This window comes from Sciurus carolinensis, chromosome 5 (assembly GCF_902686445.1).
Source record: "Sciurus carolinensis chromosome 5, mSciCar1.2, whole genome shotgun sequence".
Taxonomy (NCBI): Eukaryota; Metazoa; Chordata; class Mammalia; order Rodentia; family Sciuridae; genus Sciurus; species Sciurus carolinensis.
In genome coordinates this window covers 46,836,463-46,849,752 of record NC_062217.1, presented here as the reverse complement: position 1 = coordinate 46,849,752, position 13,290 = coordinate 46,836,463, and the positions used below count along the sequence as shown (strand labels likewise).

At 36.4% G+C, this 13,290-nt stretch overlaps 1 protein-coding gene across 2 annotated transcripts in view; it reads right to left on the bottom strand.

Annotated features, from left to right (window-relative positions):
- Positions 1-13,290, bottom strand: part of Vwa8 (von Willebrand factor A domain containing 8) — a 461,451-nt gene that overhangs the window by 360,881 nt on the left and 87,280 nt on the right. For both annotated transcript variants that reach the window (XR_007108713.1, XM_047552395.1), the window contains exons 10-12: positions 4,814-4,945; positions 2,135-2,269; positions 1,969-2,046 (exon numbers count right to left, since the gene is read on the bottom strand). Coding sequence is in view for 1 of the 2 variants with exons in the window: in XM_047552395.1 (XP_047408351.1) it covers positions 1,969-2,046; positions 2,135-2,269; positions 4,814-4,945 (345 nt within the window). In the remaining variant the exon portion in view is untranslated. The remainder of the gene's footprint in view (positions 1-1,968; positions 2,047-2,134; positions 2,270-4,813; positions 4,946-13,290) is intronic.

Below are 13,290 nucleotides of genomic sequence, written 5' to 3'. Positions count from 1 at the left end.
AGTATACAAACAGCCAATATATACACATAAAAAGATGCTGCTCAACATGGTTAGTCCTAGGGCAATGCAAATCAAAACCACAATGTGTTGCCACTTCACACCCACTAAGATGACTATTATAAAACAAAAACAAAAGCAGAAACTAAGTGTTGATAAGGATGTGGCAGTATTAAAACCCTTGTGCATTGCTCGTTGAAGGTAAAATGGTACAGATGCTGTGGAAAACCACTTATTGGCTCCTAAAAAAGTTAAGCAGAATTACCATATGATCCAGTAACCTAAAGGAATTGAAAGCAGGGATTCAAACACATTTTTGTACCATTATTTATAATAGAAGTATTCATAATAGCCCAAGGACAGAAAAAAGCAAATGTTTTATCAAAATGTTTATCATCTCTTGATAACAAAAAGTTGTAGACACATCCAACAGAATATTACTCAGTCATAAAAAGATCAGAATTCTTATACATGCTATAACATGGAGAAATGTTGAAACTATGCACATAAAATGGACCACAAGGATGAAAATCTTATGATTCTACTTATATGAGGTACCTAAAATAAGCAAATTTATAGAAACAGAAAAAATAGAGGCTACCGGGTCTTGGGGAGGTATAGGGTATTGGGAGTTATTGTTTATTGGGTTTAAAGTTTCTGTTTGGGATGATCTCACCCCAATTAGAATGGCGATTATCAAGAACACAAGCAACAATAGGTGTTGGCGAGGATGTGGGGAAAAAGGTACACTCATACATTGCTGGTGGGGCTGCAAATTAGTGCAGTCACTCTGGAAAGCAGTGTGGAGATTCCTCAGAAAGTTTGGAATGGAACCACCATTTGACCCACTCCTTGGCCTATACCCAAAGGACTTAAAATCAGCATATTACAGAGATACAGCCACATCAATGTTCATAGCTGCTCAATTCACAATAGCCAGATTGTGGAACCAACCCAGATGTCCTTCAGTTGATGAATGAATAAAGAAACTGTGGCATACATATACAATGGAATATTACTCTGTCATAAAGAATCATAAAATTATGGCATCTGCAGGCAAATGGATGAAATTGGAGAATATCATGCTAAGTGAGATAAGCCAATCTCAAAAAACCAAAGGACGAATGATCTCACTGATAAGGGGATGAGGACATATAATGGGGAGTGGGAGGGGTTAGGGTTAGGTTTAGGGTTAGGGATAAGGAGGGTGGTAAGAATGGAGGAAGGAAGGACTGTATAGAGGGAAAAGAAGGGTTGGAGGGGTGGGGGAGGGAAAAAAAAAACAGAATGAATCAAACAACATTGCCCTATGTAAATTTATGATTACACAAATGGTATGCCTTGACTCCATGTACAAATAGAGAAACAACATGTATCCCATTTGTTTACAATAATAAAAAAAGAAAAAAGAAAAGTCATATATAGCAAAATACTATTGTGCCAACTTTAGGAAATATGGAAACTAGGAGTTATTTAAAGTTTAATAAAACTACCAGAGAATGTAAAAAAAAAAAAAAAAAATTATAGAAAGAAAAAGGGGCAATGATTACAGGACATCGTCAATGTATTTAATGCTGGTGAATTGTACCTATATAAAAATGACTAAAATGGCAAATTTTATGGTATATATAGTTTATAACAATAAAAATTATAATAATCTACTCAGTGAATACCTACGTTTTTCCCACAGCAGCCCAAACTAACTTTGTTTAGTTCCAAATAACCAGTAAATGTACTTCATATGTGTGTGCATGCACATAAAATGAATCTCTTAAAAAATAGACCTCTGGTATGTTATACAAAACAAGTATACTAGAATGCACTTTCAAAAGCTCCAAATAAGGATAATTATACTCTAATTTGATTGCTGTTTCAGTTATTTATCTACATCAAAATTCAAAAACAGGTCACAACTGCTAATGGTCTACATATTAATGTTTACAGTGCAAGTGGTAAAAATAAACATTGTACCTGATAGAGCATAATAGGTTCAATATTGTATCCTAAGGTATCAGCAAAGTTCTTGGCAATGACTGTTTTTCCACAACCCTACAAATGGAAACACAATCATTCAAGGAATGAAACAAAACAATCAAAAGTCAATAAATAAAAGTTTGCAAAAAAGTTTCATTCTTACCTTTCCCCCAATTAAACATATGTCCTTAACTATATGAGATTGCATCATTTGAGCCAGTAGCTGCTTATGACTTAAAGTCTGTATAAATTGGTCTGATGCACAAGGTTGACCAAATGGTCTGGTCCCAGCTGGTACCTGTAATTAAAGAGGGGTGGATTAAATATGTATATGATTTTCTCAAAATATTAGCAACTTAAAGGACATAACTGCCACATAAAAGCCCCCATACACATTTAGTTCTTGCTCAATTCAAAGTTTTGTTTTGCTTTTTGGTTTTTTTTTTGTTGTTTTTTTTTTTTTTGGTACCAGGGATTGAACCTCGGGGTACTTAACCACTGAGTCACATGCCAATCCCTTTTATTTTTTATTTTGAGATTGGGTCTAGCAGGGTTGCTTAGGGACTAGTTGGGTTACTTAGGGACTAGCTAAATTGCTGAGGCTGGCTTTGAACTTGAGATCCTCGTGTCTCAGCCTCCAGAGATGCTGGGAGTATAGGCGTGTACTACCACACTCAGATAAACTGGCTTTTGATATTTCAATAGAGAAACAATTATCCTCTCATTCACAGATCTGATGATATTTATCATCAAATATCCAAATTAATCATTCCTCTAAAATTAAAGTCCCATGTTGTCAAATATGCGCATAAGAGTCAAGGCATTTTCTTGCATTTTAAAATTTATAATTAAAAAATCTCAAAGGAATGAGCATGGAACAAGACAAATACCATTACCCTATGTACATGTATGATTGCAGGAATGGTGTGACTCCACATCATGTACAACCAGAGAAATGAATAGTTGTACTTCATTTCTATACAATGAATCAAAATGCATTCTGCTCTCATATATAACTAAATAGAACAAATAACTTTAAAAAGTCTCTAGTGGGGAATGAAATCTTTTTCAAATTGCAATCATCTGAAAAAAGAAAAAAAAAAAAATGGAATCCTTCTTTAGGGCTGGAGATGTACCTCAGTGGCAGAGTGTTTGCCTGCCATATGCGAGGCCCTGAGTGCAATCTCCAGTACCACCAAAGGGGGATAAAAACATCTAACAGACTCAAATTGCAGTCATAAGCACAGAATTTAAAATCAGCCCATACCAGAATCTCCAACTCACCAATGACCTCTTGAATTCCAAAAGCCATGTCCACAATTTGTTTTTACTTTTATTTTTGTTTATCCTCAGAAGCATCTATTCATAAAAGTCTCTTGGCCCATGCTTCCCACCTACTTTTCCTTTTATTTTTTTAGTTGTTATTTATTTATTTTGTGGTCTTGATTCATTTGTTTTTTATCTTTGATTGCTCTTTCATTCCCTAGGGAACTTTCTTAAAAATTAAATTTATTAACTGATATGAAAAACATAAAAATTATTATGCACATTAATGGGTTACTATGTGATGTTTCAATACATGTATAAATCTTATAAAAGTTAAGTAAGGTTAAATATATCTATATCCTTAAATACTTATGATTTCTTTATGATGAAAACCTCAAAAAATCTTTCTCCTTACTTTTAGAAATATATACTACATTATCAGTATCTATAGTCAACTTACTATCCAATAGCACATTAGAAAATTCTTACTCCTAACTGTAACATAGTATCCACTGATCAACACATCCCCCATTCCTTCCTCCCCCTACTCTCTCCAACCTCTGGTAGCAACTATTCTACTCTCAGTTTCTGAGATCAACTTTTTTAAACTCTATATATGAGTGAGATTATAATCTTATTTTATTTTTTATTCTTTCCTTATCAATATCCTGGGGCCATACTCCTCTGAGGACTCCAAACTTGATCAAACATATACAACATGAACACTAAAGAATTTTAAGTTTGTAAGTAGTATCAGATTTGCATTTAAGAACCATCATCTTGGTATTAACATGAAAAGTTAACAAAAGGGACAGGAGTCAATGATATTAAAGAACCCTTACCAGTCAAGCGAATAATGAAGACTGGCTCATACTTGGAGACGCTGAACATTCTGTTTAAACTGCTCAGTGTCCTATCACCATTGTACTCCTGAGCCCCAGGGAAAATTCTGTCATTCTTAAACACTTAGGTCAAGTTTCACCTCATCTCTGAAGCTTTCCTTACTTCTCCAGAATTCCTGTATTACTTCCCTCCCTAGGTCCCTGTTGCCATTCATTCCAATGCAGTCCTTATTCACCTGCTCCTATCCTAGAGTATCAGAGGTCACTCAACTGAAAAAGACAGAAGAGTATAGTGGAAAGTGACCTTGTCTAGAAGTACCAGCAGTGTCACCTCCTAGTTTGTAACCATTGATGAATCAACTAATCAATGTACATCTTAGTTGCCTAACCTATGATGGTGATAATGAAAGTTATGTTCAGGACTATTGGGGGATTTAAATAGTATTTATATATATATATATATATATATATATATATATATATATGATATATTATACATATACACAGTATTATATATAATATACAGTATTATATATATATATATATACAAGGAGATAAAGTACATAGTACATAATAAACACTCAATAAAAACTAATATAGAGAGGAAATACAGAGACATACATGTGGTGCTATAGAGCCAAGTAAGACTTATGAGAGGGTCATACATCTAATTTAGGCCAAAAAAACAGCCATAATAGGTGCATTTTAAAATTAACAAACCTGTGATTCATTACCTTAATGGTCACCTCTTGTCCTGCAATTTGGATAGTCACATAAGCACGGGAGACATGGTTTTCCATCACTCTCTCCACTTTAACAACCTCTGTAGGAAGCAGAGAGCTTCCTGAATCTTGGAGTTCAAAACGCTGTAAAATTACAAGAAAGTCAAATAAAAATCGTGTAATTTACTTTTTTTTTTTTTTTTTTTTTTGTAGTACCTGGGATCCAACCCAGCGCCCCATGCATGCTAGGCAACTACTTTACCCCTGAGCTCTGTCTCCAGCCCTAAAATTTACTTTTGATTTTAGATTTAGTGTTAATGTTAGATATCTGGAAGATTTATCTAATTAGAACTGAAACTATTTATACTATAAAAGTAGAAGTAAAAAAAATTAATGAGAACGTTTTCTACTTTCTAATAATACCATTCTACTTAAACCAAGTATTAAAGGTGAAATTAAAATAGTCCTTAAATTTTATTAAATGACAGGAAATGGTATGCTTTTACCCCAGTTATAATAATGTCATTCTGTGGTGATACAGGGTTGATGTCAGAGCACTCATATTTCTGAAATGAACACCAATGCACTGAATCATTTGCCATACTGGTTATTTCTTTATAAATAATTAAGCTAAAATATTTCAGTAGAATAGAAATAGGCTAGATTACACTTAAATAGCAAAAGACCTTAAGTTGCAAGATGAATTATCATTTGGTAACATAAGAAATTTAGGGGACTATTAATCAGAAAAGTAATTCAGGAGTATAAGAAAAATATAAATTCTTTCAGGCTACATGCTAATAATATGTAGAAAATCAGAGTTTATTTACCTTACTATTTTGTGTGCTTTTCCTATGAATTCTTCAATTTCAATTAAACAGAACTAACATTTTCCAATACACTTTCTTTGAAATTATATGATTTGTATTGTGGATTTATAATTACACAGAATGAAATGTAAATCACATGGATGCTAGTTATAAAGCAATGGCATTCATCCTCAAAATCCCCAATCCTGTCTCACTATATTCCACTGTCTTCCTACATTTTTCCAAGCTACTGAGCCCCAAAGGAGAAATTCTCCAGACCATGTTGATTAGCTACTAAACCAATATGTGGCTTCAATCTCTTGGGCTCTTCTCCCAAAGGACCTCAGCAACTAATACAAGAAGTCAATTTAAGCCCACCTACCCTGCTCTTGATAGGCAATTCAGATCTCCCCCACCCACAACAGTGCCTTGAGACATCTCTACTCCTCACTAGAATGTAAGTCCCTTTAGAGAACTATCCAATCTATTTGGCTCACTCCAAAATCTCCACAACCTACAATCATACGTGGTACCTAGCCAGTAGTCAGGTAAGGTTTGTTAAATGAGGGGGGAAAAATAAAAATCTTTTATCTTTATCCTCAAAATCATTTATAATTTCATCAATATTTATTTCTTTTCCCATCGTCTCAGTAAAAAAGACATCCGCTTTAAGTGCCAGTAAACAGAAAGTCACCAGAAGTCTTTTTCAATTTCAATTTAAGGTAATTCCATCATTCTGGTTCTGGATAGAAAATAAGTCTTATATCATTTTAAATCAAGGTACAATAGTGCTCTGAAAATGTCCTTTCTCACCTCACCCAAGCCATATTTTCCATGATTCAACGAATGTCCTATTTCCTAAAAATTTGTTTTTCTTATTCTAAGAAACAATCATTTCTTGACTCTACATCACCTTTTTGTATTACAACTGTCAACTCATGTTAACTGCACAAATCAGTGGGTATCACTGTAACAATTCCATGCATGCATGCATTGTGCTTTAATAGTATCCACCCTCCCTACTCCCCTCTCCCTGATCCCTCTACATCATCCTTCAGCAACCCATCCACTTCTTCCTTCTGCTCACCATTGTTTATTTTATAAATATTAACATAATCACTGTTTCATCTTCCTTTTCACTACTTTATTCTTTTTTTTTACCATTTTTTTTATTATTGTAAACAAATGGGATACATGTTGTTTCTCTGTTTGTACATGGCGTAAAGGCATACCATTTGTGTAATCATAAATTTACATAGGGTAATGTTGTTTGATTCATTCTGTTATTTTTTCCCTTCCCCCTACCCCTCCCACCCCTCTTTTCCCTCTATACAGTCCTTCCTTCCTCCATTCTTGCCCCCCTCCCTAACCCTAACTCTAACCCTAACACTACCCCCTCCCACCCCCCATTATGTGTCATCATCCACTTATTAGCGATATCATTCGTCCATTGGTTTTTTGAGATTGGCTTATCTCACTTAGCATGATATTCTCCAATTTCATCCATTTGCCTGCAAATGCCATAATTTTATCATTCTTTATAGCTGAGTAATATTCCATTGTATAACTACTTTATTCTTATACACTAGTTTCTGGTTTATATTCCCACTTTACTAACACTGCTCTTGATAATTCCACCAATAATACCCTATTTTCCAAGTTTAATGAATTCATTTTCTTCCTATGTCCTTGATTCCTCCTCCTTGGTCTCTTTCTCAAGTTCTCCTTCATCATCCAAACTAGTGCATAATAGAGTACTTCTGGAGTGGTTCATTTGATAGATATTGTTAACTGACAGAACATAGGATAGGTTGGGGCAACCGTGAGAGAAAGTGAGAAATCAAGAGTCTTCATGAGTTCCAGCTTGGAAAGTGAGAAGATAGTGATGCCACCAGTTAATGTGAAAATATAGAAAGAAGAAACACATTTGGAGTAGACACCAAATAATTCCATACAGTGGAATCCTTTTGAATTTGAGGTTTCCAGGTGGGTTTAGTTTTTATCTACATTCACTTTTTCAATAATCTTATCCAGTCATGAATATGTTCACAACTCTTGGTTTTCTCTTTCCGGTCTCTCTCCTGAATTCCTAACTTGCATATGCAAACTTCCCCCTTGAAATCTCCCTCAGATGGCTAGTAAGTGTCTCCAATTAAACATGCCCCACATTCAAGTCTTTAACCTTCCCCCCATTTTCTCTATCTCCAATTTCATCATTCCAATTCCTCAGTCCAAATAGTATGAAATTATCCTTGACTTCTTGTCTTAACCCTATATCCAATCCTTCAGCAGATATGTTGACTCTACCTTGAAAATGGAACCAAAACCCAACTACCTCTTACCAACTCATAACTGGTCAAAGGCACCAAAATCTCTCTACTGAATGATTTTAACAATCTACTAACTGGTTTTTCTCTGCTTTTGCCCTTCCGCTTCAGAGTCTACTTGCTCAGCAACCAAAATGAGGCTGCTGAAGTGATCAGTCATATAAGACATGCCTCAAAACCTCCTAATGGGCCAGGCATGGTAGTGCATGCCTGTAATCCCAGCAACTTGGGAGGCTGAAGCAAGAGGATCACAAGTTGCAGGTCAACCTCAGCAACTTGGCAAGACTAAGCAACTTAGACCCTGTCTCCAAATAAAAATTTTTTAAGGGATATGGATATAATTCAGTGGCAAAATGGTAAAATGCCCCTGAGTTCAATCCCTAGTACTGGGGGGGGGGGGGGGGGGGAACGACTCCTAATGACATTCCATCATACTCGGATTAAAAGGAGATATCTCGAGGCTCCTTCCACAGGGCGATCCAAGATGGCGGACTAGAGGGTGACTGCATCTCCTGTCGCTCCAGAACCCAGGATTCAAGAAGGGGAGGCAATGAGAGACTAGGACTAACACAGAGCCACGGGGTGAGTCTTCCCCACTGGGTGAAGCTCGGCCCTGACAGCAGGCCCGGACAGGGTTGGCTTCTCAGAGTAGGGCAGGGCACCTAGAGTCTTCCCCAGGAAGCCCTGCACCCTCCAGCAGTGAGCGCCTTCCACAGCCAGCTTCTCGGAGCAGGCAACGCAGTGAGAGCCTTTCTGCACAGAGCCAGCTCAAAGTCCAGGAGCCAGCGGCGAGCTCCGGCCTGCAGGCAGTTTAGGGACCAGGGCAGGGCAGCCAGGGACTTCCGCAAGCAGCCCTGCTCCCTCCGGCGGCAGGCTCCTTTCATGGCCAGCTTCTTGGAGCAGGCCGCCCAGTGAGAGCCTTTCTGCACAGAGCCAGCTCCAATCCCTGGAACCAGTAGCGGGTTAGGGGAAGATTTCTTTGGCGGCACTATATTATCAACTTCCTCCAAGACTTCAGGCTACTGAAGGCTGGGAGGTGATATACTGGAAATCTACAGGGACACCATAAGCCAATAGAGGAAAACTGAAATATCTCAGAGTCCCACTGATATCTGACCAATATGAGAAAACAAGGGAAGAAAATGTCCCATAAAACCTAGATTCTATAGCAATAAAACCCAATGACAGTACAGCAGAAGAAATGTCAGAAAGGGAGTTCAGAATGTACATAATTAAAACAATCAGGGAAGCAAATGAGGAGATGAAAGAGACAATGCAGGCATTGAAAGAGGAGATGAAAGAGCAAATGCAGGCATTAAATGATCACACCAATCAACAGTTAAAAGACCAAATACGGGAAGCAAGAGATCATTTCAATAAAGAGTTAGAGATACTGAAAACACAACAAACAGAAATCCTTGAAAGGAAGGAAAATTAAAAACTCCATTAAAAGCATAACCAACAGGATAGAACACCTGGAAGACAGAACCTCAGACACTGAAGACAAAATATTTAATCTTGAAAACAAAGTGGGCCAAACAGAGAAGATGGTAAGAAATCATGAACAGAATCTACAAGAATTATGGGATGTCATGAAAAGGCCAAATTTAAGAATTACTGGGATTGAGGAAGGCTTAGAGAAACAAACCAAAGGAATGAACAATCTATTCAATGAAATAATAGCAGAAAATTTCCCAAATCTGAAGAATGAAATGGAAAACCAGGTACAAGAGGCTTATAGGACTCCAAATATACAAACTTACAACAGACCAACACCAAGGCACATTATAATGAAAATACCTAACATACAAAATAAAGACAGAATTTTAAAGGCCTCGAGAGAAAAGAATCAAATTACATTCAGGGGGAAACCAATAAGAATATCAGAAGATTTTTCAATCCAGACCCTAAATGCTCGAAGGGCCTGGAACAACATTTACCAAGCCCTGAAAGAAAACGGATGCTAACCAAGAATCTTATACTCAGCAAAACTTACTTTCAGATTTGACGATGAAATAAGATCCTTCCATGATAAACAAAAGCTAAAGGAATTTACAAAAAGAAAGCCGGTATTACAGAACATTCTCAGCAAAATATTCCATGAGGAAGAGATGAAAAACAACGATGCAAATCAGCAACGGGAGGAACTAGCACAAAGGAATAGCCAAATAAAGGAGAAACCAAATCATGTCAAAAAACAAAAATGAGTCAAATGACTGGGAATACAAATCATATCACAATAATAACCCTGAATGTTAATGGCCTGAACTCATCAATCAAAAGACATAGACTGGCAGATTGGATTAAAAAGAAAAATCCAACAATATGCTGTCTGCAAGAGACTCATCTCATAGAAACAGATACCCATAGACTAAAGGTGAAAGCATGGGAAAAAACATACCATGCACATGGACACAGCAAAAAATCTGGAGTATCCATCCTTATTTCAGATAATGTGGACTTCAAGCCAAAACTAGTCAGAAGGGATAAAGAAGGACATTACATATTGCTTAAGGGAAGCATAAATCAGCAAGACATAACAATCATAAATATCTATGCCTATACCCAAAGGACTTAAAATCAGCATACTACAGAGATACAGCCACATCAATGTTCATTGCTGCTCAATTCACAATAGCCAGATTGTGGAACCAACCCAGATGTCCTTCAATTGATGAATGGATAAAGAAACTGTGGCATATATATACAATGGAATATTACTCTGTCATAAAGAATCATAAAATTATGGCATTTGCAGGCAAATGGATGAAATTAGAAAATATCATGCTAAGTGAGATAAGCCAATCTCAAAAAACCAAAGGACGAATGATCTCGCTGATAAGCGAATGATGACATATAATGGAGGGTGGGATGGGTTAGCGTTAGGGTTAGGTTTAGGGTTAGGGTTAAGGAGGGGGGTAAGAATGGAGGAAGGAAGGACTGTATAGAGGGAAAAGAGGGGTGGGAGGTTGGGGGGAGGAAAAAAATAACAGAATGAATCAAACAACATTACCTTATGTAAATTTATGATTACACAAATGGTATGCCTTGACTCCATGTACAGAGAAACAACATGTATCCCATTTGTTTACAATAAAAAAAAAAAGGAGATATTTCCTTAATGGCCTACAGAACCCTACGTGATCTGAACTCCTACCTTCTAATTTCATCTCCTACTTACCTCTCCTTCACTCACTCTACAACATTAACAATCCTATGCTAATGTACCAGGTATGCTCCTGCTCAGGGCCTATATACTAGTTATTTCTGAACTTCTGAACTTCTCTCTTTCAGATCTTTATTCAAGTGTTATCTTCTCAGTGAATGCATGCATTCCTCAATTGAAATACAGTAAACTTTACTTACTTGATTGAATATTATCTTTCACTAAAAAGTAACCCCCATGAAGGCAGGAACTTTTGTCTGTTTTGCTTACTGCTACTTTTCCAGCATAACAATGCTTAGTTAAGTGTTCTTGTGGAAGGACAGAAGGAATGAATAATTTCTTTGAATGAATAATCTAAAAGTCTTCTTTGAATAAGACATCCCTGCAGTATTAGAAACTACTGTTATCATTTTCCTCTTAAATCATGGCTCTTAATGTTTCATAGGAATACTCTTTCTGTTCTACTTCTGTCTCTCTGACTGTTATGCCTCTTCCTAATTTGTAAGTTCTTTCCTCATTGTCCAACCCTTAAATGTTGATGTTTCCAGGGTTCAGCATTTAGCCAGTTTTTCTTGTTACTCTACTTGCTCCCCTGAGTTCTTTCAACCAGTTTCACACATTAACAACTCAGAAGTACTTATCTTTAATATCAAAATAGCTCCAGATCCAGATCTATATTTCAAGTCTGCTGGACAAACCTCCCTGGAAATATCAAATTCAAAAAGATCCTACCATATGGAATTATTTAGCCTACACCCCAACTGTGCTCCTTCCCTGCATGTTCTCATATTAACTAATGGCATCTCTAGCTACTCACTTGTCCAAGTTAGTATTCATGGACATTCTCATTTCTCACATTTTCTCACAACCCAACCCACATTTTATCAGTTAGTGGCATCTAACATATCACATCTAAGACATTCCTCATATCCAATTAATTGCTATTTTCACTGTGCTACTTCATGTTTGACCAGAGCTATTCATCATTCTGGTAAGTTCCTCAGGAGCAGAGATCAAATAGCAACCACTTCTGATTCCCTAGATTTCTATATACTTATCATTTGTCAAATAATGAATGTTCAATTAATGTTTGCTGAATTGGGTGAAAAAAACTAAATTCAAGACCCTTCCAAGTTTCTCTGCAAAACTATCATTTAGATTATGTTATCAATGAACAAGTGGTAGCATATCCTTTCTAAATCACCCAGGGAATGTACTAATTTAACACTTTATGATGGAGTCCTACTTCGTAGAACTGAGAGCCATGAGATGTAGAGAAAAGCCTGGATATATTTGTTACTAAACTGTAATAAAGGATGCCAACTCTCAAAGTGTGGTAGACTCAGAATGAATCTTTAAGGCATCTTTAATTAAAAACTAGAAGTAATTTTATGACTACAGAAATGTTTTTAGAATATGAATATCACATAATAAGCACCATCTGGGGAATAAAAATTATTCTAGTCATTTTTATAGCTAGTTAAAAAAAAAAGAACGGTGCTCTGATTTTTAGCTGACTACAGTTTCAGTCAGTAATAATTTTTCCTTAAAAAATGCAACCCAATTAAGTGAGTACACTAAAATTCAGGGTGATATATAATTCAAATGCAACTATTCATTCATTTCTATAGCAATCTAGGAGACAAAATAATTATCCCTTATGAAGAAAACGTTATTGACTAGCTCTATTATAATAGTCATTCCCATTCCTTAAACATTTCTTTCCAAATTCAACAAAGTACCTTAATTTTCACCATTCTTATCAAAATTGTGTGAAGATATATAATATTCTGTTCATCTGTGAACATTAGCTTAAGATAATGCCTTGGGAAAAATGTAGAAATTTAAATAAGAAACAGGACACATAGAGTGCCCCAGAACAGATCACGAAGAACTATACCAATGTATACCAATGAATATATGGTTCCACTCCCTGCACATGCACACAGGAGATAAACACATACACACGCCCCAAGTGAGGACTCAACTCTGGAGTGTTTTACCACTGACCTACCTTCCCAGTCCTTTTTATTTTGAGATAGGGACTCGCTAAGTCGCCCAGGCTGACGTCAAACTTGCTGTCCTCCTGCCTTTGTACCCTGAATAGCAGGAATCGAGGCATGTACCTCCATTCTGGGTAAGGTTCACTCTTAGGAAAGATATTTTATACTCTTGTGTGAATACTTA